Below are 27402 nucleotides of genomic sequence, written 5' to 3' on the forward strand. Positions count from 1 at the left end.
ACAAAATTTGCAAAATTTGTCTTGCCTTTTTTTTGTTGTTGTTTTTTTTCCTTTATTTTTCCTTGATGGAGCTTTTTCCTTGATGGAGCAGACTAAGAACTAATTAATTCTGCTGGTACCCCTTGTATTTAAACCATGGGATGGAGAGGAGTAGTGGGAAAAGAGCAGGTTGTCAAACAGTTTTCAGATGCAGAAAAAAATCTCACTGAGGGAAGTGAGTGGGAGAGGTGCTGGGATGGTGATGACTCTTGGATTGGAGACAGACTTTCCCTGGTGACATTGAGCAGCATTTGGAAGTAATTCTCTGTATCGATTCTSTGCTCAGTGTGGAAATGATTTTTGTGTTTGTGCAGCAGCTACTAAACATGCTAAGCTGTTTTATCAGCATCTTTTAGTTTTAATATTCTGAGCGATAACCTTTGGCCACTCAGTCCCACACAGAGACAGGAGTCCTAATCCCCCTCCTGCACCTGAGCTGATTCTGTTAACACATYTCCTCTCTGACTGACAGGATCCAGTCATTAAATGACAAAATTAACCCCAGGCTCTGTGTTGTATGTCATTTCTTGTCAGGGTCRAGGTAAAACAGCCGAAACTATCCATTAGGTTTGTTTTTTGGTTTTTTTTTGTTTTTTGTTTCCCCTTGCTGGTTACTGTGTTTGAAACAGGGATAAAATTAAATATCTCTCAGCTGTTCTGAAATACTTTGATAGTTCACTAAAAATGACTTTAAACATATCAAAATTCAGATTTATTAATACTTACTATAGAGTTTGGAGTTGTGGCCAGTTTGAGAAGAGCCCCTGGATGTCCACACGTGTTTGTTTCCTGCAGAGGGGGTACCAAGTTGTTCTTCTTTTTCACAATAAACCCAGTCTGGCTCTGAAGAGCTGCTGCAGCATTAGTCAGCCTGTTCTGCAGCCATTTCTATTCACAAGGGGAAATAAAAAAATGATCCAACTTCTAAATTCTCTAAATGAGGCTTACTTCCCTTTCTTTGAAAGAAAATAGAAGGCTTGTTGCCTGGTAGGGCTCAGCTGGGACCTGTTAGCTCTGAGTGATTAGGAGAACATGCTTTGTACCCACTCTTTTCTTAGTCAGGAAGCACTTTTCTCCTTTGGGGGGAGGAAAAAGAGAAAAAAAAAATAAAAAAGATGGGACAAAGCTATTGTTACTGACCAGCATTTTTCAATCAGGTCATCTCATCTCTTTTTAAAAATCTAAAGAATATTGCAGCTGCTTCCAGTTGTTCTTCTTGAAGAGCTTTTGAATGTCATTTCATTAAAGGAAGAAAAAAGAAATTGTATCTTGGGTTACAGTAATTCTTGCAAGAGATGGGAGATCAGGGTAATATATTAGCTTTTTTTTTTATTTTTCAGCTGTAATTGTCATCTTACTGGGTCTCTTAACTTGGGATTTTTGGTGTTCTACTGGTTGTTTTTTTCCCAGTTTTCAGTTACTTTTCCACAGATTTGTATCAATACCCGCCTTTTATATTTGCTGTGTCATCTCCAAAGAATGAAATTAAATAATTTAATATGAAGCGGATCCCTTTAAATATGGAATTGAATTGTAAGTTTAGCTATTAAATATCTTACTAAATATCTTAAATAGTATTGTAAGTAGCTTATTAATGTATATGTGTCCATTAATTGCAGAAAATAAAACCAGAGGTGAAGTGAATTCTGAAATTCTGCGAGACATCAGTATCTTTAATATGGGCTTAGACATTTATGGGGTTTTCTTCCCAGTTTTGAATCATATTTTTGGGTATAAATAGCAAAATTTTTAGAGTATATATGGTCCAATAATCCATTATGTTACTTCATTGACCTGCCTGATACAGCAATAGTTGTCCTGTCCTACTCTTCCAGTGAAAATACTGAGTTCAGTGTAGCCCTCCCCACATGATTACGGCTCCGTTGGTGAATCTACTTTGTAAAATGAGAACAGTCAGTCACCTGCTGCTTGTGGGAGCCCTCCCTGCTTTCCCACCCCGAGCACCGGTGGGAATTCTCAGGAGCTGCTTTACCCTGGAAGGTGCTAGCGAGTTCTTGAATTTCTCAGGAACATTTTCAAGAGCCGCTATCAATGTTTCATCTGCAGGAGGGAAAGCACAGAGCAGACACCCATCCTTTAACAAACGGTGCCATCTGAAAATGGGAAGTTATGATTGTATTTTCATCTGAAAATGGGAAGTTTCAATTGTTGTATTTCCATCTGAAAATGGGAAATTACGATTATGTTCTCATCTGAAAATGGGAAGTTACGATTGTCATATTTTAACCGCACGTTTTTACGCTGAGCTGGGAGAAGCACAGGTGGGGTGGATGTGGATGTGTGTGCCATATCTCAGGGTGTTCATGGGAAATGGAGACACTCTTAGAGCTCCTTTAAGCCATCCTCCTGCTCCATTGCAGTGGCTGAGGAGGTTGGAATAGGCTGCAGAAACCTGGGTGGAGCCCAGGAGCGATCCTGGGGTTTAACTGCAGAGCTTTCCTCTGTCGCACACTCGTTCTGCTAAGATAAAGACCAGGCACTTGCATACTCCCAATTTTCCAAACAATCCTCCTTCTGCTGGCTTTCCCCACGTGCCAGGTGCTGCACAGACCCGTGACCTGCCCATGCTGCCTTCTGGGTGTTTGACAATCGGATCTGAGTCGGTCAGGCTGCCTCAATTGTGGCGCAGCAGCCGCCAAAGAGCAACTCGACGCAGCGGTATCAGCCTCATTAGCAGCAATAATGGGCTCTTAGTGCACTCTTGATTCTCCTATGATTTTAATGGCACAGCTTTCCCTGGTGGCTTTTTTTGTATGGAGAAWGCATGAAGTCAGAGAACTTTTGTTGCCAGTAAAATATGGAGGGGTTGCAGATGCACATTTCTCATTCTTGAGGTGTCGTTCTCTTTGTTCCGAGGAGCGCACCATTGTCAATAAAAAAAAAATTAAAAAAAAAAAGTGTTTGATGGGAGATGTTTCATTAGAAAACCGAATTTGAAATATTCAGGTCAGGAAGAGCACGCTGTGATAGTCAGCATTCGGTTTGAACTTCTGAATGTTGGAAGGGTTTTTGGAGGTGCTGCTTGAAAGAAAATAAACCTCTGATCTTGGATGGTCTCTCAATTTATTAAAACCCTGAAAGCACTAATAAAGGCACTTCAGAGAACATTATACATTATAAAAAGTTGGTAAAAGTGATACGGGTCCCTTAGAAGTTCTCCATACGAATTTTTGGAAATAGTTTTGGATATAGTTGTATTTTTCTGAKAGATGAGCCTGGTAGGCAGCCGGGGGCTGCAGAACAATTGGATTTCTTACTGATTGACACATTGTTGCATTTTGCGGGTATAATTTTAATTGGGAGTCTTGTTACCAGTCCTTTCATCCAAGYATAATCCCAGTTTTGTTCTCATTTKTATTGAAATCAAGACATGGGTTTGCTTTTAAAAGGTGAAGCCTGATTTTTGGCAAATCTCTGCTTGAYACTGTACCTCATTCTTACAAGGAAATCGACTTTCCTTTTCATTTTATCCTTACTCCTAGGAGCCAAAATTACTYTAATGAGTTGCAATTTGTTTAAATATTTTAGGGTGAAACACAGAGGCCAACCAAGGCCTCCCTCCTTACAACTGGGTGGATGAGAATAGTGCAGTCACAGGTGGGAGTAGCAATGTGGTGTAGAGGTACTAGGAGTAGTAGAAATGTTAGAAATGTTAGTAGTAGAAAATATTAATTTTCCTTAGTTGTACTAAAAGCTATTAAAATTWTATYCCTSTCCCTGTAAAAAAGGTAAGAGGGGYKATATKCTGATCCTACTTAATTTACTCAATTCCTTTTTTATTAATTTACCCATTCAGGGTTGTTTTTTCCCCTCATGTTTTATCGTAATGGTTGTGTATGCGAAATGAGTCCGAAGCATTGTAGTAAAACTGTTGGAATATTTCTTAGACCAGTAGCTCATATCCTGCAGCTCATCTGCATCCTGTACCTGAATCACCCACTGCAGTGACAAGCAGAGCAAGCAAAAGTGAAATAAAATATAAAATAAAAGAAGCTGCTCGCTACAGTTGGAAATATGACCTGAAATTAGCATCACTTCTAGGTCCCACAACAGCTTTTGTGTCACCTGAATAATAATAAGCATTTTCTATATAAATATTCCATAGGATTTTACTGGTGGAGAGATGTTATTTCTCTGAGAAGGACAAGTCAGTGCAGAAATGGTCAGTGTAGWGCAAAGGCAGTTTTTGGTGGATGCTGCAATAAAATCGTATGATGGTGTTGATACATGGAAAATGTGCCAAATGTGGCTTCAGATCAGCTCACTGCTCTGCCAATGTCCCTGTGCTGGGCCAGGAGAAGGTGTCAGAAAGCTGGGCCTCGTCACTCCGGTGTGTTTTGGGCAGATTTTGGGGCTGTCAGGGAGTGTCACGCTCTGAACGAGCAGGTTGGAGATGGGAATTGCCTGTGCAGAAATATCCAGCACGGGCTGAGCACAGCCAGCCTCCAGGCAATTTTCCAAAGGGTTTCTTCAAGTCTTCTTTCACTGTCTCCTGCATTTTGGTCAGTGCACGAATGGTTTGGGGAATGGTGAAAAGCATCTCTACACTGATCACCAAAGCCATCATTTTATGTATTGTTGACCTCTAAAAATGAACACACAGATGGAAATCTTTGCAAAAGTAGCTGTGCTGACACCTGTTCCTTACCTGTTTCATATGAAGCTGTGTGGGGAATCAGTGTAATTTCCCTTCTTTTATTAAATTATGAGTTTTTGTTGGAATATCGTCTTTCTTTGCCTTGTAACTGTTCAAAGTGGTCACTCACTCTTTGGCTTCCAGATTCCTTTTTCTGGCTCAAACCCACTGTGAATAGATATATTCACATTTATATAATAATGAGGTGTTTCAGGCAAGCCCCATGCACAACTGCATGTATCAAAAATAATCTCCAAACCTAAAACTTTCCTATAAAATAGAAAAAGGAGTATCAAACAGGAAAAGAAAAATGCATGAAATACACGTGCAGAAGCACTGTAAAGATGGCTCATATACTCCTGAGGCTCTGGCTGCAAYTTGTGACATCTTTTATAGAAGTGTCACCTTTAGGAGGCTATTTTTGGCAATGATGTTTCAGCATGGGATTGTAAGGGTAACAGTGGGCATTGGATGTATCCTCCAGAGATCACCTTCACACTGCATCAGATATTTCCAGACGTATTAAAAAAGGGAGCAGTATAACTTGCTGAAGAGCTCTGCACACTTGTTTTATTCTTTCTCATAAAACCAGATTCAGTAAAAACTTGGCCTGTATCACGCCGTAATTTCCATCAGGATTCAAAGCCATTACTTTCTCTGGATAAACAGCAGTTAGTACAAATCTTAAATGTACACGTAGGGAAATACTCAGGCTCTGTAACATTTGTCACTTGCCGAACAGCTAAAGCAGCAGAGAGACACAGCCTGTTCTAGGAGGAAAAAAAAAAAAAAAAAAAAAAAAAAAAAAAAAAAAAAAAAAAAAAAAAAAAAAAAAAAAAAAAAAAAAAAAAAAAAAAAGCCCTTTAAACCTAGATAGTCTGGAATTAGCCAACTGTCACTTTCCTTAGCCAGGAATAGGTGGAAGAGGAGACAGTTACGAAACTTAACTGACTCTTGTTTTTTCTTCTCTCTTCAAAGAGCGYGAGCTGCTCCGAGTTTCAGGAGCCCGCGGTTCCCAGGTTCTCGCTGTGCTCGAACCGCTTAAAGGAGCTCTGCACGCTCTGCTCGCGGAGGCTTTGACGTTTCCACGGCTTGTGGAGAAGTCAGTCATTACAGACAGGCTGCTAAATTATGGAGGCAATTTTCATCTGCCAGTTCTTTGCTTCTATTGCTTCCTGTAATAGAATAGTGGAGGAAAAGGCGTTGGCGTGCTTGGTTGGCTGAGTGGCTCCCTGAGTTACTCGCAGCTTTTCATTCCCAGGCTGTTCACGGATTTCTTGTGTTGGCCTGGACCCTTTTTGGCCACTCCAGCAGGTGGGCTGATCTCCAGCTCGTTTTACAGCCAGTTCTAGGAGAAAAGAAACCTTCTTTTGCCATTCCTCATGCGAAATCCGTTCTGAAGATTCCTCACGGAGCTCTGCTTCTGTCTTTGCAGTGCTCTCAGTGCACAGCCTCCAGTCATGGAGCAGATGAAGAATGGAGAGACGGAAAGAATTTTTAAAAAGGGGAGACAAATACTGTGACTTTCTGCTTTGCTGCTTTCTTGGTGCATTCCCTGTCAGAATTTACCTTAGTAAATAACTTTATAACTCCATATTTAGAAGGGGAAGTATTTTAGCAAGACATAAGACTCAGCACAACAAAATCTATTTAAATGCAGCCTGATTGAAATGTCAACAGAGCCATGAAATGCCTCAAGGTGTTCCTTTGCTGAAGGCTGGATRTGATGACAAAAKAGATGCCTGAGCACYGTGGTACAGAAAGAGCCGTTTGTGYTCCAAGYCAGTCTCACACTCACCTTATGGAATGTTTGCAYATTCTTGGCTGCCTCTGTGGTCCCTGATCTTGCCTCCTCCTGGGGAATCTGACAGTGCAGAGAGGGTTTTGGGCTCAGAGGAGGGACGAGCTCCTGGTGCTCTCAGATGGGGAGTGTTCTCCTGCCTTAAGCTGGAGCTCGTGTCCCACCTGGCAGGACAGACCCTGCACCTGCTCAGCCAGTGCCCAGGAAACGTGTTGGGAATCTTGTTTATCCAGGGTGAGGGTTGCTGTTAGAGTTATTTGAAAGAAGGCAGCAACGCTGTATACGAGCTGTTCCCCTCCCCTCCCTCCTCCACTGAGTAGAGAATTCAAAGTTCCATTCAAACATTTTTTCCATCTTTCAGATTTTTCAAAATTTAACAGTGACTGTGCATTAATCTTTTCTTAGGCACGTTCTCTGCTTGATGACCCGTAAGGTGCTCCTTGAAGCAGCTGCTTTGGTGGCCTTCCCATGGAAAGGAAACCTCCATGGTGAAGGGGACTGACAAGCAAGAGTGCCCTGAGAGCCTCCAGCTGGTGCTGCTGTAGGAGGATGGGCYGTGGCACAGGGCCCAGTGTGGTTGCAGCCATACCAAGTTTCATTTTTTTGTGTGTCCTAGCCAGCTCTCTGGCTCCAGGTTTCAGCTTGCTTGTGTGACACATCCTTTTTTAGYATCTGATTGGCAGAGAAGACCAATCCATCTGACTTGTGCTTCATGAGGCACCACGGGTTTTTTAAAGAGGTTAAGTTCAGTTTGATCTTCATCAGCAAACTGTGATTTCAGAAGGAAAACGAACTTGACAACTGTTTCAACAACCTGAATGTTTATGTATGTCTTCGGTTAATGCCGAAAGTCAATATTTGTTAAGTCTGATTGATAAAATATGTGYCTTTCATCAAGGTCAAACTAATTTGTGGAAATTTGCTTTTGCTTAYCATGCTGCTTTTGCACAGAATCCCTTGTCAGATTTTGCAAAAACCTATGCAGGCATTTTCTCGTTTAAATTATGATTATCTTCACTATGAACTTCCCTGAGAACACTCCCTCATTTGAATGTGTCTCTTTTTAAAGGATGCTGCAGATTGGATTCCAGTTCAGACAGGTGATAAATTACCTGACTTGACCTAATTCATTAACTTTAATGGTATTTGAAGTCTTTATTTTATTCGGGATCCTCCGATAGACTTGTCTTGTAGACATCTTTATAATAATGTCCATTCATCAGCCRCTTAAAGGACGTCACTTGGAACTGGATGTGGCTGCGAGGATACAAACGATTTTCTGGGTTGTTCTGCCTTAGGATTCCTTGGATGYTGCAGGCAAAYGTGAGGCTGACTTTGCATGAGACARTAAGGYTTGGGAARGAGTTCTGGAGTTCTGTGTGTTAAATATGCATGGATGGGTTTATGTAAATTCAAACATTTATATTATTACAGCTGAAATCTGCTTTCACAGGGTGCAGCCACCCTACGTGTTACCCCACAGATCTGGAGGTGCACTGTGTGGTGCAGGGGAGGGCTGAGGGGTGGCATCACTGGTTGACAGATCATTAGAGGGTGGCTTTGTGGGATGCAGAAATGGAGGATTTTCTCCAGATGTTTAAATTATCACTGTAAGTTGTACTATTAGAAATATAAAAGCCGGGCCATGCCACAAGGAGGTTAATTCTGGAAAGAAGGAAACAAACCTGTATGGATGTGTGCCCAGGGCGGATTCCTCCTGTGATCTGCTGTATTCTCCTGAAATGTGGTCTATTCTCAGGTAATTCCTATTGTATGTTTCTGAAAATGGATCAGTTTGGGAGGGGGAAACATGACAGAGTGGAAAAAGTGAATTAACACCAAACCTGGAGTTTGATTTAACACCAAAACTGGAGTATGAGTTAACACCAAAACTGGAGTAGCAAACCAGCAACATTTTCTTACCATCCACAGAACAAATTTTCTTTCTCACATTTAAAGAAATGCATGTTACACAGAAGAAATAACCAAAGCTGCTCGTGAGCTGATGTTTAACCACTGAATGTTGCTGGATTTGTCCTTCTCCTTCTGCACCTGGGGAGAGAAGTGTGGAAGGAGTGTGAAAGAGCTGCTGCAGGAAATGGGAGTTGCTGTCTCCTCATCGCTCTGAAATGCCACTGGCACATACACACAGGAAAAAAAAAAATCTGATTAAATTCATGAAAACTGTGGCATTTGCAAAACTTCAGGTGAGGGAACCATTTGGTGGAAACGTGCCTTGAGGGGACGTGGTCCCACAGCAGCAGGTGAGGCTGGAATCCACTCACAGAAGTCATTAAAGTGTGGAACAAGAAAAACAAACAAAAAAAAAACAAACAAAAAAAAAAAAAAAAAAAAAAAAAAAAAAAAAAAAAAAAAAAAAAAACCAAACAAAAAAAAAAAAACCCCACATCATGGATTTTATGCATATTGAATAGTTTCAATTAATTGCAAGGTGTAGTCAGGTAGCAGTGAGGAGTTTTCAATAATGAATTTTCTAATCTGACTTGTCCTACAAGAGAAACAAGAAAGGAAAAGTGCTGCAAAATAACACAATTTTGCCTTCTGAAACCTCTCCTCTTTTAACTGTGGTAGTGAAATTGTTTTTCACACTTTAATATTAAGTATTGTGTAATTTTCTTTTAGTTGGAAATGCCGTGCCTTTTAAAAGCAGTTGAAAGAAAAGCTTTTTTGTTTCTGGTGTCCTTTGTTCTGGCCTGAGAGCAGTGAAAAAGTTTGGGAGAAGTAGAAAATGGTGCATTTTTGTAGAATAATTGAATGTGTTCAGAATGGAGAACTTCTGGGAGAGTGCTGGAGGGAGGGAAAATGAGGAGAATGGAGCAAAATTAAAAACTTGGGAGATATCAAAAAGACATACTGAAACAGGGCAAAAAACAAATAAATTAAAAAAGAATTAGTTTGTGCTAATAGACTTGGCAAAATGAAGCAAGGCTTTTTTTTTTCTTAATTTGAGTACAATTATTATATTTCGACTGTTAGAAAACGTGAAGGTGAAGTGTGCACATTTAAATTTAGCTGCAGCTGCTGTTGCTGCAACTGCTCTCCCAATTTAATTTTCAATTTCTGTTTTCKTCACGAGGAATTTAATTATCCTGCAACTATTCTAACTCATTCCCTCTTTAAATGCCTCTTTGTTTTCACAGTAATCATCTATTCAGATTTTTTACTTTACAGATCCTTCTGATATTCATGTACTTAATGGCTTTTCTCATAAGACAGTAAAGAAATAAATTACTTATTTTTTTCTTTTTTYCCCCTTTCTTCTTGGCTACTCCAATTTTATCTTTAACTTTGTGTGTGTATAAGTTTTTACTGGTAACAAGGAATAGCAAGAAGGTGATTAAGGCCTAAGTTTGTTCCAGTGATGTTTCATAAATRTATTTGAGTTTTTGCTTTGTATTTCACAAATGGAATATAATGAAGATATATACATAATTAAAGGTATTTTAACAATATTTGTGCCTGAAAAAACGTATTGCAAATAGCTGTTTAGAACTGTTATATAAATCTAAATTTACTTMCACACAATATTGAGGTAACAGTATTTTAATAATGCCGGTTGTACACTGTTATACTGGATGATTTTATTTCCAAGAGTCCTAATGTTGCAAAAATTCATCCTGAGATTTAAAAAATAGCTACAAATAGAAGCTAAGGTGATGCATTTGTTTATTAACTTCTTAATTTGGGTGCAGGTGGCTTTGCCTGCTGAACCCTACATACGTGGGGCTCAATAGTTCTCTAAGGAGGAAATAATGAGGTTCTCAGCCARACCTGGAATGAGCCAAGAGCAAGTGGAATTTTTTAGTTTTAAGAAGCTGTGAAAAGCTACACCAGGCCAGAAGTTTGGTTTGTGGGGAGAATATCTGTAAATAATGTTTGAGAGAAGCAGCAATCCTCACCAAGCTTTTATTCATTGTCTTAAGCCAAGCCTTTGGCACAGTTGGACTGTTGTCTAAAATAATCAGAAGATTTAGAAAAGGTTTCTGGAGAAAAACAGAAACAGATGATTTTTTTTTTTTTTTTTTCTCCCTTGAGAAGCCAGGGAAGAGCCAGGTTAACTTTTAATGTGCCAGAATGTGGTAGCTGAGCGTTGAAGCCCTTGTGTAAATACCATGGCAATTCCATATTTATTCTCAGGAGCCAGAAATGGGGCTGATCTTTGTGCTGCCCTTCAACCTCTGAAGCACATCCCTGAGTCTCTCATTTTCAGTGTTACCCTTTGCAGCTGGGYCTCCAATAATCTCGGGCTCTGGAAAGCTGGAATTGGCACTGAGAATCATCATGTTTTATTAACTTATTTCTCAGCTTTTCCTGCTTGTGGCGTGGAGAATGAAGCAAGGGGCAGGATACAGGGATGACATTTATTTATTTTATAGCCACTAATAAAACGTGTCAATGSCATCTCCTGTGAAAAACTGCATTTTTCTCTTATTTTTTTCTTTTCCTCCACATGGAAAGGTACATGCAGCTGCATAAAAATKTAACTGTACCTGACCATAAAAGCTACAGGTGGCTGAAATGATTCATCACTGGAGTATTCTGCTCACCAGTTCTTTGATTTACAGAGGGAAGGGTTTTATTTTGGTCTCTAAAGACTTGAAATGCTTAGCAAAAAATCCTGAAATTAGAGCTGGGTAACTTACAGTAAAAAAAAAAAAAAACCAAAAAAACCCAAAAAAAACAAACAAACAAACAAACAAAAAAAAATCAAAAAACAAAACAAAATAAATTACATTATCCTGTTTAAAATATTTGGTAAAAAAAAAAAAAAAAAAAACCCAAAAAAAACCCAAAAACAAACAAAAAAAAAACAACAATAAATTACATTATCCTGTTTAAAATATTTGGTAAAATGAAGCTTTCATATATCTCTATGTGTATATATATATGTGGCTATGGGAACAGGATGTGTGGGCAATAAGGATGCTCTGGGTAGGTCTGTGGTTGCAGCTGAAGGAAGAAATGAATGAAAAGCTGTTCTTGGCCTTCTGTTGCTTTCMAAGTCAGTGCCACTGAATCAAAGGCACATTGCCAAAGGCTGAGGGCTCGTTAGGTGGTGAAAATACAAGAAATGCACCAAGGAGAGATGAGTCACAGTGAAATGGCAGCAAACGGTGCCAGAATTTGCAGCGTTTTCCTCTCTGAATTTGGTGCTTCCAGAAAAGCTGCTGCTGAGCAATCCCAGCTGGRTGCCAGGTGAGATGACATCAAATCACCAAACATGACATGGTGTGTGCCTTCCCAGRCAGCAGGAGAGCAGGTTTGAATCCCAGTGATGTTCTAGACTTTGGGATTTCAGGTTTCCCATTTTCCATCTCCCCTGGACGCCTGCACTTGTGCACAGTGCCATCCRTGTGTGAGGTTGGTAACACCCCTGTGAGCGAGGGGTGCTCAGGAAAATTCCTGCATCAGGACCTTGAGAACTGGCAATTTTKGCTCTTTCAGACACCAGCAGCAATATACAACTTTAAGTAGAATTTGTTATGAATTGTGCGCATCCAACGGGGTGAACACGCTCCAGAAGTCGACTTAAATCCCACTCTCCTTGCTGCAGGGAGAGATTTAAATGTTCAGCCTCTTTAGCTGACTGAACATCTGCTTGTGAGGAAGTGTGTCACTTATTGTAACCTCTGCCACAGTTCAGAAATATGTATGTCTGTCTCCCAGGAACAACAAAAAACAGTCAGCAATTGAATAAGAATTTTATTTCTCCCATGTTATATTTTCTTGATACCAGTTTTTAATTTGCATCTAACTTGGAGTCCTTTCTGTTATCCTTTACTTGCACAGAAGCAAAGTTCTCTGAGTGCATTGCCTGTTTGGCTCTCTGKAACCTGTTGCTGTTTTTGTAATTGATTCCAAATCCTTGGCTGAGTTTCCAGGAAAGCTCTGCCTCATGAGCCTGAGGTTTCTGCTTGGCAATTTTTTGAGGATTTTATCTGTCAAGTGTAGTTGTAGTCACGAAGAGAAGCAATTTCTGAGGTACTACTTCCATGAAGAGGCATGAAATTGGGCGTTGGGAAAAGCTATTATCGGTGTCTTTTGTGATTTCAGGATGATTTAATTATGTTTTTCCACGTAACTGAGAACCGAGCAAAGTAAATAAGGATGCCAGGTAGTTTTGGGTTTTTTCCTCTCTATTTTTTTTTTCTCCTTTCTTTTTCTTCACCCCCTCAAGTATCAATGAAAGAAAATTAATAATCTTTTGGCCTCTCTGCAATGCTTTAAAAGTTCCACAGCTCTATTGCACCATGATAGCAACAGCACTAGGTGAGGCAACAAAACAGAGAATCTAAACTTGTTATTTATCTCTGCAAAGTGGMATTCCAGCAGAGGACCAAGACATCTTGGTGTGCCACATGAAGGGAACAAAACATTACTGAGCATTTTTCCCACCAGAGCCCTGCTCTGCTCCTGCCACCAAATTGCTGCTTTGGTCTCCAAGCCYTCCTCAGGCACTGAATTGCAATTTACTTACAAGGGTGAGAAATTGTGAGCTAGAAACTCATTTTATACAGCTTGGTCCAAACTGCTGAGAAGCCCAGGTGAGCTGCTCCTGCTGATTTCTGGACCTCTCTGTAATTTATCCATTCTGCCAGTCATTAGCACCATTCACAAACTTTATTACTCAATTTTTGTATTTTCATTTTCATCTTTGGCCTGTTAACACGTGCAGTATTGCCAGGCTTCATATCTCATTGGACACACCTAATTTAATGATAATTATCTGTACCTCAGTGAACATGTATTCAATACCATGAAAAGGCCTAAAACTATGAACAGTTTTGTATAAACATAAATAAATGTCTGATCTTCTCATAGCTGTACTTTTAAATTGATATCTTGTATCCAGGTTAAATAAAAAACAGATAAATTATTCTCTTCAGTCATGAAGTCATTTACCCAGTTTGTTATTTCCCRTGGGAACTTTTCTATGGCTTATTCTTGTGTGTGGCAGCCAAGGCATAACTAAAACAGCRAAAGGTCAGGATAATGAGCCATTTCCATGGGTGAAGGTAATATTTCTCTACATTCCTCCTACCTGCTGATCTCATCTTTGAAAGTGTTGTGYGATGCTCTAGCTGAAGATCACCACATAAAACAAATTGTTTTGAAGCCGAGCCAAATCATGTAGGTCAAGATTTAGGCAGGCAGAAATTTCAGTAGTACATCCTTGAAAAACAGATTGATCTATGAACTGGGTAGGGAGATACTGTTAAGGAATATTTTGAAGATGGTTATGTCAGTGAGGCAGCGCTGAATGGGGTATGGTTTGGAAGCTTATCTTTGCTTATTTAAGCTTTTTGTTTGTTTGTTTTATTTTTTGGTGGGAGTTTCTTTTGTTGTGTTCTTTGTTGTTTTTTCTTTTTTTTTTTGTTTGTTTGGTTAGATTTTTGATTTTTGTTGGTTTTGTGTGTGTGTGGGTGTGCACTTTCTTTTTTGTTTTTTTGTTTATTTTTTTTCCTGCAATATTCCCTTCTTCTCTCTGACTTCAATATGTTGGAAATGACAGGGGAAAAAAAGAAAAAACAAAAACAAAAACCCTATCTTTTCCAAGTAGTATCTTGTTACTCTGAAGCAGCCCAAACTTACTCAGCAAGACGTGAACAGTGTTCAGAATTCCACTGAACAATAATCACAGTGAGGCACTCCTGGTTGTGTGCAGGCTGACAAGCAGATTAAACAAGATACGTAATTTTCCTGTAATCATAAAATAGACAAAAATGCTGCAATGTCTGTTTAAAGTAACAAATTGGGTTGTTCAGCACCTGACTGCCAACACATAGACAGCGAAGTGTGGGAGGGTTGAGATGCTCAGGTGGAATTTGTGGTGTACAATCCGTGTGCCTCCATGCTCAGGAGGGCTCCCCTTGAACTGCTCTGTTCCCAGGAAAAATTCCTTCATCCTTTGGTGCTACAGACCAAAATTCTCCACTGTGGATAAGCCACTGATGGGGCTCAGCTCTGGCACAACGAATTAACTCAATTTTTTTCTTTAAAATTATAATAATATGACAAAAATCTGCCTTTGCATGACAGCATTGTCCCCACAGCAGTTGTTTAGGAGGGGCTGCCCAGGTGTTTGCTGAGCCTCAGGGGTGTTCACACATCACAGCCCATCAACCTTTCCTCCACATTCGCAGGTTGAATCAATTCTGCTGGGAAAAAGGCTCAGGTGCCTGATGATTGTAGCAATGAAAAAGGGTGGGAATGGTGTTAATCTGTTAACACATCTCACCCAGTAACTGTTTCATGGAAAATTCAGGATCAGCCTGGTACCCAGGACCAAGCACCATTTTCAGGTATCATTTCTCTGCTTCTGGCTTAGAAATGTTGCTGTAACACTCCAGCCTTAGAAGGAGATTYTGCACTCAGGAGTTTAAGCAAAGGGAGTCACTAACACCAGTCCTCACTTAGACATCTCAGGAGGTCTCCTCATCTGTGAGGAAAAGGCTTGCAGTTATAGCCAGGGCTTAAAATTTGCTTTAGCTTGCTCTCAGGGTTCAGGATACAGAGTTTGAAAGTTGTCATTTGGGGGTCTGRTTTGGGGATTTCTGTCTGTGAATTGTACAGAAATTCTGCTCTTCCTGCAGTCCTGAGCTGTCAATGGGTGAGTCTTTAACATATCCCAGGTTGGTTTATTTTACTGAATGGGTGGTTTATTCTAGGGGCTAATAAAAAATAACATATTTAAATTTGACTTCTTATTCTTCTCTCCCGAATTTGGCTGACCTCACCCACAGCAGGGCTATAAGGGGATGAACCTGATCTCTGATTTCCATTTCTCTTTTTCAGTGGTGCCTCTGCCTTGACAGMGTTTTGGGCTGAGGTGTCTAACAAAGTTCATTACAAAGTTCTGTATTTTTTTCTATGGTAAGATATTAAATACTGATAAAATGGCCAACAAATGTAAGATAAAACCATGCTGCATTCTTTCAATCTAGTAATTGAATTCTATCAATCAAGCCACTCTTTTCAGCCAGAGAAGCAAATCATGCAGCTTTATATTGTGTCTCTAACATCAACAATAACAAACAAACAAAAAACTCACGGTGGATTACAACAAAGTCTAATTTGTGAAAAGATTGTACTTCAAAAACTCAAARAATAAACCAGAAAAGAAAAATAAGGCTTACAGCAAATGTGTGATAAGAATAGTCTAGACATCAGTGTATGAATATTGAATCACAAAAACTGAGTAACACAGAGATAAGACCAAGTAAATTTATGAAACACAAAGGCACAGAAAAGAATACGAATATTTAAGAGAAGAGAATGCATGGAGTTCAATTAGAATAGTCCAGTAAAAAGGTCTGCTCAGTTTTCCTTTGGTTATATTTCAGAGACAAGGGGGGAAAAAAAGGGTTAATCTTAGGTCCATAAAGAAAAATTGTGTTTCAGCATCAGGTAATCCAGAGAAGGAACCTCATGAGTCACATAAATGGTTCCTGGATTTTGAGGGCCCTTCCCATATGCTGTTTTTTGTTGGCCTATCATGATCCATGTCAAAAGCAAGCACTTRTTTTGTGTCCCTGCTGTTCCCACTCAGAGAGGAGTTCCAGAACCTGATTATGGTAATAGCTAAGAACCTTCTCATTTTCAGCCAGAATTTATTAATGGGCAATTTATACTCATTTGTACTTCTGCCAATAGCCCTTTAGTTTAAATTGTCTCTTTCCCCGCTGTTGATCCTCTGATATATTCATAGACAGCAGTCATAATTCCACTTCATTTTCATCCCCTGGCTCCAATCAACACAAAAACTTGCAGTCTCCCCTCATACTGCAGCTCTCCATTCCCCTGCTAATCCCTGAGGCTCTGATTCTGGTTAAGCTGAGTTTATTTTCCACAAATCCACTGAGGTGTGCACAGCTGCAGGCAGTGAAGGAAGGCACTCAGGAGCATCCTGGGGGTTGGCATCAACACTTTGTGTCTGGGAAATGCTTATCCCAAAGCTCTCACTGATGCGTTTCCCCTTTTCCCTGGAAGGGAAAAACCTGGTAGTTCATGGTCACTCTCTGATGAGCTGTGTGACAAGGATCCTTTGTTGTTTCAAATTGGGAACTCCTGAACTGACAACAGCAGCACTGCTGTTATYCCCATGGTGTATTGTCTTGTACTTCCAGCACTTCAGTAAACTTCAGCCAGTTTCTTTTATTTGCAGCAGGTTTGTGTTATTGATGATTATCAACATTCCATAATCAGTAAATTTTGATTCACAGAGTTCTGAAAGGCTGTCAGTACTCTCCAGCATAGATTGTCTTTACAAAAGGAGCAGGACAGGATTTATATATTACAGATGYACTTATGAAACACAACTGGGACCCCACTGCAGCCCAAGGGTTTTATTATCCTGCGAGTGGATCAGAAACAATGGCAGCTAAATACATTTTACTGTGTGTGTCAAATCTGTTTTCATAGAAATCTGAATCCCAGAATCCCAGAAAGGTTTGGGTTGGAAGGGACCTTAAGGATCATCTCATTCCAGCCCACACCACCCTACCAAGGCTGGGACCCCTTCCACTGGGTGAGGTTCCAACCTGGCCTTGGTTGTTTTTCCTCTCAGGTAAGACAAAGCTAACAGATCCATTGGTAAATCCAGTCTACTTTTTTGACAATCCCAAACAGCCCCCAAAGGAATAATTTCAGTATTAAGACACTGCAAGCTGAACTGCTTTTCTTGTTCACAGAAACAGCCAAAACATCTGAGCATGAGAACCTKGTGTGAACCCTTTGTGAACCTTGTTTTGGCTCAGGAGGAAGTGACAAAAAGGATAGTCAGAGCGATTGCTTAAACCTTCCATTAGAAAGCCATTCAAGAGAAGTTAGTTCCTTGGATCATTCATCTTGAATGAACTGTGATAAGCAGTGTATTTCATTGAGCACAGAAGGAATAAATGAAGGCAGGATTTTATTACGGCGAATTCCTGCGGGAGCAGTTTGTCCGGGAAGCTTACAGCTCCTCTGAGTCATTGTCAAAGGTGTAACACTTTAGGGGAGATGAGATCAGCAGCATCTTTGCCTGATTGACTGCTCTCCTGTGGGACCAGATGCCTGGCAGGGAGAGCAACATCAAAATCAGGAAGCATCAGGCTGACATGGGTGTCTGAGAAAGCCAAGGGTGGCTTTTGTGGCAAATCCGGATTTCAGCTTCAGAGAGGATCCTTCCTGGAGATGTGGGGAGGTAAAAAATGCTGCCCTTCAYGTCTCCTGTGGAAGAAAGAAAACATTGAACAAAATGACCTGAATCAGAGCTGGATGAATTGTCMCTTCTCCCTGGGCTTGGGGAAAATAGATCATCCTAAAGGCACTCACAGCTGCTTCTGCTACCCTGTATTTCTGCAAATCCTCGCTTGCTCTGCAGCTCCTTGGCTTGAACTGTGGGTCTGCCAGGGAGCTATAAAGCTCTCTCCTGTTGTTCCCTTCAGTGCAGCTCCTTCCTTTAAATCTTGCAGCAGACAGACCGTGCTTTGACAAATTCAGAGGTTTCTGTAGCTGTGATAAAAGTGGRAAGCTCAGTGATGCTCATTCTTCACTGCCTGTGTACTTTGTAAACCAGTTCTCRCTGAGAAAGGGAGATCAAAGTAGGTGCAGAATTTTAGAAAAGACAAGAAATGACAGTCCCTGGCTTTTATCTCTTTAAATGTCCTATCTGGAGCATTAAAAATATCAGTGTTCTGCTTCATGATTTTCTTTGCCTCCTCACTTCCCAAGAAGCCTGTTACAACTCTAACCAAGCCATAAATGTACACACTGTCTTCCATAGCTTGTCCTTCAATATTTCAAACATTGCCAGAGGCAGTCAAACTCTGTTTTCTTCCAAAGGTTTTCAGGATCAGTATAGCWGCTCTTACAAAATAACTAGTAAAATAGGAAATATATTTTGTATTTTACTGTTTGATGTTTTATTTATAAAAAGCATCAGGCAGTGGTCTTAATAACATGCCCTAACTTTTGGTCAGTCCTGAAGGGCTCAGGCAGCGGGACTAAGATGGTCATTGTAGGTCCCTTCCAAATGAAATATTCTTTCCTAATCTATTCTTTTTTTTTATTCTATTTTGTTATATTCTAGATATTCTCACTCTCTTATGTTTTTATTGTATTTATTCCTTTTTCACTTATGGGTTCCCCTGGCAGGGTTAGCAGATCAGTAACAGAGCAAAAAATGTTCTGGGGCCAGAAAGTGTCTGTCACAATCAGAAAACAAAAYACATTTGAAATGATCTGATGAATAATTTGGGGGAGGAGGGGAAAATGTTAGTGTGAAGTCAGAAACAGATGGCAGCCAGCAGTGGTTCTTTAATGGTTTTATGGGGAAGTCTGGTGGATTTGAGCAATTTGTGGCTGGCTGCTGTTGCCCTCCAGTGAGAAGCAGTTTGAGTGTGAAACTTGAGGCAGATGATTGCTTCCTTCTTTTCCTGGATGGCTAAAATGAGGGAAGGTGTTTTGGTTTTCCCTGGTCTTGACAGTGAGCGGTTAAATATGTTTTTTTAGGAAACAAATTTGTAATGATTTCCTTCATTGATCAACAGGATCAGACAATATTTGGAAAAAAGTCAATGTAAGGACATGTGCAGGAGAAGGAAGTATGAGTAGAAGGTTTCCTTAGAGAATCYCTGTTCTATCCACAGCACTTCAGCTATCAGAGAATCCCAGAAYGGTTTGGATTKKRAGGAATTTTAGAGATCACCCCRTTCCAACCCCCTGCCAYRGGCAGGGACACCTTTCACTATSCCAGGTTKCTCCAAGCCCYATCCAWCCTGGCYTTGGACACTTCCAGGGATCCAGGGGCAGCCACAGCTTCTCTGGGCACCCTGTGCCAGGKCCTCMYCACCCTCACAGWGAAGAATTTCATCCTAATACCAAATCTAAATCTATCCTCTATCAATTTAAAACCATTCCCCCTTATCAAAGTATCTTTTAATACTTTGTGGAAGAAAAATGCAACCATTTTGCTGCTAAAAGACACTCAGATGATGCTGCAACAACTTAAAATCAATGACATGCAACAATTCTTTGTGGGGGGGAAAAAAAAAGAACAGATAGACTGGTCTTTTTTGTTAATTTTTCCATAATTTTTCCACTTGCCCATTTGTGTCGCTGTTCTCCAGCTTTCCTGGTTTCGTGCAGGTCCCACTGTTGTGGTTCAATTTGTCTGCATCCTCTATGGAAAGAGTRCAAACAAACCAAGTCCTGTTTGTGAGTGAAACTGTTCTCATCCAGTAGGAATAGCGTCAGGCAAATATTTGAGAAGGAAAATTATAGGTGGTAAAGGACAGTTGATCCATGTTTGCTTAGAAAATGAAATGTATGTGTTGATTTTGTTCAGATAGTTGTATTAAATAAACAGCACCTTTTCTGGTGCCAGCACCATTTCAGGGTGCCTTTAGGGAAATTCCCCGGTTTGCCTTTGGTGTGGGATTTGTTCTTGGAAAGGTGTAGCAGATTTAAGGACTGGGCTAGGGACGAGAAACCAACAAAGCCAGCTACAGCCAAAAAATATATTATCTTGCTATGCACAGGGGCCCAAAAGGCAGAGAAACAGCAGAAATTATGGGGAAAATGGGCAGATTTAGACAGTATGTGGTTTATCAGCCTCTAGGCAGTCTGTAGATTGTGTGGCACACAAAATTCTAGGGAATGCCCTGAGATAATTGTGTGAAACCTCTTTCTTTCTGGAATAGTTGCGTTAGAAKAAGTACTAACTCTGTGTGCCAGCCACATCCACTTTTCCCAAAAAATTTCAGCTTTATTTTGACAGTGGAAGTCATTCCAGAATGGAAGCTCCAGGGCTCAGATGCTGATAGAGACTCTTCTTCATATTCATGTTCATTCTACTCCGAAGTAGAACTCGATGAATAATGATCAAATGGATTAAAACTGTTCACATATTAAAATACAGATTTCTCTTTTTCCTCAGGTCATACCCGGTTTCTTAAAGCCAGCCCTGTAGCAGAAATTTCTCTGTCCATTGGCAGATCCATCTGCATAGGTTTGAAAAATACCCTCAGAGCAACTCCTTAAGCTGCATTTCTCAATCCTTTTTTCCATTTTTCTGAAGGAAAAAAAAAAAAAAAAAAGTTGTTCATTAAAATACTGGGTTTTTTTGATCAGCATAATTATTGAAACACGGCACACAACTTGAGGCTGGGAAGTGTTGGAGGGGTTTTTGTTTGGTTTGTGTGGTTTCCTGCTGGAAAACATTGCAGTCTGTATTTCTACAATATTTCTTCAGTTTGTTAGCATCATGCCTTGTGCTGATGGTGTGATTTAAGCAGCAGATTCTGTGAAGGATGTCAGCAGTAATGACATATTTATAATGCCCACTATTTATCCAGCATTACACATCCAACATGAAATTATTGAGGCAGTATATATTCCCATTGTTTGGTATGAGGGTTGTGTGTATATCAATAAATCAAAACAAGCTTWAAAAAGTTAGAAAATCAATTGGTTTGAGGAATAATAAAGACATAGATGTTGAAACATTTCTCATAATCTTGGTTGTTTTTATAACTATAATCTAACCACTTCAGGTTTGGTTTTGTTTTGTTTCATTTTGTTTTTCAAATCATTGTTATGACTAATGTGCAAAAAATGGATGTTTCAGCAGAGCTACAGTACCTGTCAATAATAAACTTGTGAGCAATTCTTGATAGAAATGAAATGTCGATTTCTAATTTTTAACTGGCTGAAAGGCAATTTTCATAACAAKCTTTTTACAGGGCGGGTGTGATATACTTCCAGCTGATGTAAATAGTGGTGGTATTTCCTTCCTGACACATTCACTTAAATATATATATGAAAGTCTGTAAAGTTTGCAATTTTAGCAATAATACAAATATTTAGTACCATTTTGCTCTGCTGTCGTTTACAGAATTGCTCCCCAAGTGCCAGCAGATGAATTGCCAGTACAAATGTGCCATCACCAGGAACAGCACCCGGTGTTACTGCAGGGACGGGTATGAAACGGGCAGCGACGGGAGGAGCTGCACAGGTAAAACAGAAATTCASAGTGACATTAACACCCCGTGTCCTGTCAGGGCCATAGGGACAGCCAGGACAGCACTGTCACCTCYTCAGCCTTCTTCAAAGGTGTCAAAATGAGAAAAATATAGCTATGAGTATCTGTTATTTGAATTAAGATAAGTTAGATTATATGGTGTTGTTTAGTGAGGCTTTTATATTTAGAATATAAAAATAGGTTGCTTAAAAACTGTTATTCCTTTTGTACTTTCATTTTTCTTTGTGCTTTTGAGTTTTACTGTTGGGTGCTAAAATGTATCTTGAAAGACACATTTGAAAGACGTGTTTGTTAATGAAGGTAGGGATTCTTCTTGGAGTGTTGGATACGGTTTTGTTTTTTGTTTTTTTTTTAAATTACTATAGTTTTGAAGATTATGGGCTTTTTAGGTAAGAATATGAGTAAAAGGGAATAACAGTTTTTAATAATATGTATAATAAAGTGAAATAAGTAATAATAATGATAGTAATAATAGTAATAATTAGTTTAGTTATAAATATAGTGATAGTTTTATATATAGATATTTTTGGTCAGGGACAAGCATGGGCTTTTGGGGCAGGGAATGGGGAACAGAGCCCCTAAAATGAGAATCAGGACCTCCCTCCTGAGTCTTTGATGCTCCTGTGCCCCAGCAGGAGCTCTCTGAAATTCTTGAAGGATCATAACTGGAGGAGTTATGGAGGAGTTATGGTAGCATGAGCCTCTTTCTCTGCACCTCCCCATCAGGAGAGCCTGTAAAACCTGGAGTGTTTCACCTCASGGCCATAAAGTCACACCTAGATTAGAATTTGATAAATGAACACTCYCAAGGTCATACAACTTAGCTGGGAACGTTACTTTGGAGTAATTAATTGTAGACTGAAACCATAGACTTAAAGTGTAGACTGTTCTCTTCCATTTTTTTAAATATATGACTTGTTCATTGTCTATCCATGTGTTTGTTTCTTGGTTTATTTTTTCTCTTAATCATATTGGAGTTCTATTGTTTCATAGATGTGCTCACTACCWATCACTTYTCTCCCCAACTAAAAGTACTGAGCCAGATTCTTCATAAATGTAATTTATTATAAATTCTTCCTCTCTATGGTTGTCATGTTTCATGATTAAAAATATATCTCAGGAAATAATTTAAAGAGCAGGTTCTTTAGAACTTCAATTTATTGCTTAAACCCTCAACCACTGTTAAACAGCTTATCTTGATTTTATGGCATTATCCTTATACACCCTAGTCAAGAAAATAGTTCTTCATATTTATTAGAAGAGTCTGTAGTTTTTGATGCTGGATGGTGGTTTAATGGAGAAGTGGTGACAGCTCATTTAGGAACTGTAAGACATTGCCAGCATAAATAGGTTGAGAAGGATAATCAATTATTTCCTCTCCTGAAATGCTGCTCCATTCATCAGCCCTGATAACTCGTGGTCTCTAGTACTAACAAGGACCCAAATGTCTCCCTAGCATACATTTACTTTAAATAATGAAGGTTTTATTTTTCAAAATTAAAAGCTATTGAGCTTGAAAACTCCTACCCTTCTTTTTTGGCTACTTGAGTTATTTAAGAGACAACATCCATGATAAATTCATGGCCTGAGAAGGGGAAAGCATCAAGCCTCACTCTAAAAAGACTTAATGACTTAAGCATCTCTCTTAGAATTCTGAATTTTATTGAATTTCTTTTTTTCCCCCTAATCCTGAAATCTTGTTAATGTCCCTTTAGATGTGAATGAATGTGACACGTATGGGAGCTGTAGCCAGACGTGTGTGAACACAGATGGATCCTACACCTGCAGCTGCGTGGAGGGTTATGTGCTTCAGCCTGATAACAAGTCCTGCAAGGCCAAAAATAGTAAGTTTTAACCTCWTTTTACCCTCCTGAAAGTATTTTGTGGTTTGGTCCTAGAGGACTCACATGAAAAGACAGAGATGAACACAGGTGASATGAACTTTCCTTTGTTCAACTACAAAGAGCCAGAGAACAACCTTAGAAAAAAAAAATTCACTTACTAAGACAATACTCCAAGGGAAATATTAAAAGTTATTATCTGGTTATTATTAATTAAAGCAAAATACTCAATTCAGCCAAGATTAGAAGAGTTCCCAGTTTCCCTGTTCATAAATAAATCAAAGATTTTTTCCTCACACAAATAAAAAAAAGGCTGTTTACTCTGGGAAGACAATGGAGACAGGGGAAATGATCATGAGGTAATTGTACCCTTAGGATGAAAAAAGACATGAGATTGCTTTGTCCTTGCTTTATCCCAAGAGGTGAATTTCCTGATATACATATTCACAYGAGGCTTTTTGTTGCTTAGTGCATGTTTTCATTACTTATAGTGGGTTGGGTATTTGGGGAAATTAGTCAATTGTGTTTAATGAGGCAATATTGTACACAGTGTTTTCTTMTTCAGCATAATGAATTAACAATACTTTTATATTAAAAACCCTAAAAAGGTCCTTACGGAATTCTTCAGCATCCACAATGCTGAAGCACATGCAGCCRAGGATGAAGTCATGTTTGTTGTATRTATATTTTTAAGTTTTCCTTTTTGTAACTTACTTTGCCATCAGGAAATAGGAAGGTGTACTGTTTGTTTTGAGGCTTCTTCACCTAAAGAACATTGCTGCATATGTTCTGACTTGATCCCCAGTAAGAGTTRCAGAATATGTTCCTGCTTGTGTTCTGTTTTCTTGATCCACACATGACTTTAAAAAGAAAAAAATAAAAAGCCTCAGGGAAGCCTCGTGAGATAAGAAAGTCCATGCAAAGTGAAAATAATTTAATATTCTTCTTTCTCCACACATAAAAATCAATAATGCAATTTTAGATCAGGAAATCCTCATGGTGCCAGTGCTGGGCTTGGGATGACCCTTTTAATTTCCCTTTTTACACAGAGAAAAGTGGGGAACAGCTGAGCACTGTAGCGAGCTGTTGGTGTCACGATGAAACACATCACATTAATAAGGAACTTCTCTGTATTTTTTACTACTGTGTCATGTTTTTTTGACAGTGGGTTTCACATTTGCTGTTATTTTCAGAAAGGAATCACTGCTCATTAATCAGAGAAACCCCTGCAGGACAATAGGATCACTGAAACGAGTGTTGCTCATTACTTTGGGGTTTTTTGGTGTAAATACAAGGCAGCTTTGGGTCAGAAGAACAGAATCCAAGAAAAACKAAAAAAGCTGTCTAAGGAAAAAAGAAACCCAGCACTTAGAAAAATTATCAACCCTTTTTTTTTTCCTTAAAGAACCTAAAGATAATAAGGATGGAAAAAGAGCTCCCTCATTAAATTCTGCATTCTCTTCCTCAGCACAATTAAATAACTCCAGAGCTGAGAGCTTTTAGCTGCACAGTCCCTTTGGGAAGGATGTTAAAATAGGTAYCAAAACAGCTGGAAGCTCACCTGGGTTTTTTTTTTTTCCCAGACTTTTTAACCATATTTTCTTTTTATGAATAAAAGAAACAGTTAATGATTTCTTCAGAGGTGAAAATGAAACAAAACACACCTTTGCTGAACAGAGTTTCAGAACTTCTTTGTTTACCAAATTTTATGCCTATATTGCAAGATCTACATTTGATGAGGAAAGCATTTAAGRAAAGAAAATTACAGAATTGGGAATATCTAACTGAGGAAAAGAAATTAATTTGTTTTATAAAAGTTCCTGGTTTGTTTTATATCTTCAAAGCCAATCTAGAGAGAAATGCTGTGTGGTAAGAAACATTTGTCATGTAGATAAAGTGGGATGAACTGATAATCACTAAAGAAAAGAAAAAAAATTCTAGCATTTAGAAAAAGCATCAGCCTTGTTAAAGTGATTTGACAACACAATTTTCTTGTAAAATCTCAGAGAATTACATTTTGAGACTTYAGAAATAAAACAAGCCATTTGTGAGGTACATGATGGTTAAACATCAGAAATAATGTCAAAATACAATTGGACTGCTCAGTATTTTTTTCAGATTTCTATACAATACATGTACTGGTGACAGCAAAGTCATTTTGATTTACAATGCACAYCCCAGGAAAAGGGGGCTTAAGCTGCTTGTAAACACTCAATTCTGGGGTTTTTGCTTTCCATATAGTTGTGGCGGAAAAAGTAGAAAATGCTGGCATTTCTGAGGGTTTTCTTCCAGATGAGAAGTCTGTTGGCAGTGCAAAGCATCTTTATTTCTGATTTGTTGTGGCATCACTTATTGATCTGAATTTTAGACAAGATCAGGTAGGAGGGAAATGCAAGTCTTTCATCTTTTCCACTACTCCATCTTAARCATAATTCAAAGGAAGATGCTTTCATTTCAGTCAAGGAGGATGAATCATAAAACTTCCCTGGATTAAAGAGCTATTCACTTCTTATCTTTCTTATAAAATGGAAAAAACAGGGGAAAAAAAAAAGAAAAAAACTTGTGAAAAAATAACACACATGAAGTCCACTTGTTTGAAAAGCTGCTGTCAGGTCACTGGAACTCACCATAGATCTGTCCACTAAACTTTTTGGCTTTGTAGATTCTGTTTTCGAGGAACAGACAAGCAATTTTTGTGATGGTGAAGACATGATTTTTTTATTATCTTCCGTTTTCCATCTGCATTACGCTATGCAGCAAGTTGATTTATGTATTTTAGTAGGAAATTCTAATGTTTTTTTGTAGAAACTTTTAATATTTTTGTATCATTTTATCATTAATAAATTATGTTTTTCAAATTAGAAATGAGCCTTTATCTGAGCAACACTGGAGGAAGCAGGTAATCTACCCCACTRTGAAAAACCACGATTAACTGATTTAAACCATTGAATTATTTAATGTCTTTATGCATTTAAAAATATGATTTCAAGCTCAGCAATCCAGTTCCTGTATTTTTAATGTGTGACAGTGCCTGCTGAGCAGAACCTCAGTCCTTAAAATACCTTTGCAGCAGGGTTTGATTACAACTGTTGCTCSAGAGGTTTGAAGCGAATTCTTTTTAAGAATTCCCTGATGCCTTCGACCTTAATACCAAAACACAGCCTTTCTCTGGAGTTTAGTGAGGTGTTAAATCCACATTGCAGTTTTCAATAGGTCTGTTCAAAGCAGTGATGGGGTTCTCTGTCATAGTCCTAAACCACCTGGTGGCTTTGGAGCTGAAACAGCTCCCGTGAGCTGCCTTCTCTTTGAGGCTTTGTGAGGAAATATCCGGCTTAACACAAAGCAGAAGCGCAAAAAATAATAATAATAAAGGTCTTTTCACACTGCTGMTAGGTGGGAAAAGAKTGATTGGATCCAGAAGGAGGCAGCRGTGTTGTTTTTGGGGAGGGAGAAGCYRAGYRCRGASCTGTYRGAGGTAAAAATAAATCCCCAGACTSAGCAGGGTGCAGATGGCAACGCTCCTTTGTGCCAGTCTGGGCTGGTGGGTGACAGGGACAGAAGTTCTTAAGCTTGGCTTTCTTCCCCAAAGTTGCTAAGAGCAGAGGGAAAGAGAGATTTACAGACACTGACTGCAAAAGGATCTACCTGGCAGATTTCAAACAAAAATGGCTCAGCAAGAACCCCCCACTACCTTATTGTTCAGAAAGGAAAAAACAAACAAGACTGGAGAGCTTTGCTTTACAAAGAAATTCAATCCTGCAGCTCTCAGCTATCTTCTGAAATTCAGAGACAATCAATGTTTATGCACAGATGTGAGTGATGGATGGGTGAAGGTGAATGTGAGGGTGATGAGGAGAGGCAGTAAAGTCTAAAAGTAACTACAGAAGTGGGGTTTTACACAAATGTCCATGTGGGATTTACTGGAGAGGGACAGGAGGTGCTACAAGGAATATATATTATGGAATGAGTAAGGATAAAAAAAAAAAGAATAAACAAAATCCATGTTAGAAAGAATATA

The 27402-nt window shown here is 39.2% G+C and overlaps 1 protein-coding gene across 1 annotated transcript in view; it reads left to right on the forward strand.

Moving 5' to 3' along the window:
- The window catches only part of LOC130577103 (low-density lipoprotein receptor-related protein 1B-like), a gene marked incomplete at its 3' end in the record, with an annotated part of 422888 nt that overhangs the window by 305089 nt on the left and 90397 nt on the right, over positions 1 to 27402 (forward strand). Inside the window, exons 4-5 of the mRNA XM_057372230.1 lie at positions 21397 to 21516; positions 23259 to 23387. Of these exons, the coding sequence (XP_057228213.1) occupies positions 21397 to 21516; positions 23259 to 23387 (249 nt within the window). The remainder of the gene's footprint in view (positions 1 to 21396; positions 21517 to 23258; positions 23388 to 27402) is intronic.

This window comes from Malurus melanocephalus, unplaced genomic scaffold, assembly GCF_030028575.1.
Source record: "Malurus melanocephalus ecotype Western Australia unplaced genomic scaffold, MMel_1.1 scaffold_167, whole genome shotgun sequence".
Taxonomy (NCBI): Eukaryota; Metazoa; Chordata; class Aves; order Passeriformes; family Maluridae; genus Malurus; species Malurus melanocephalus.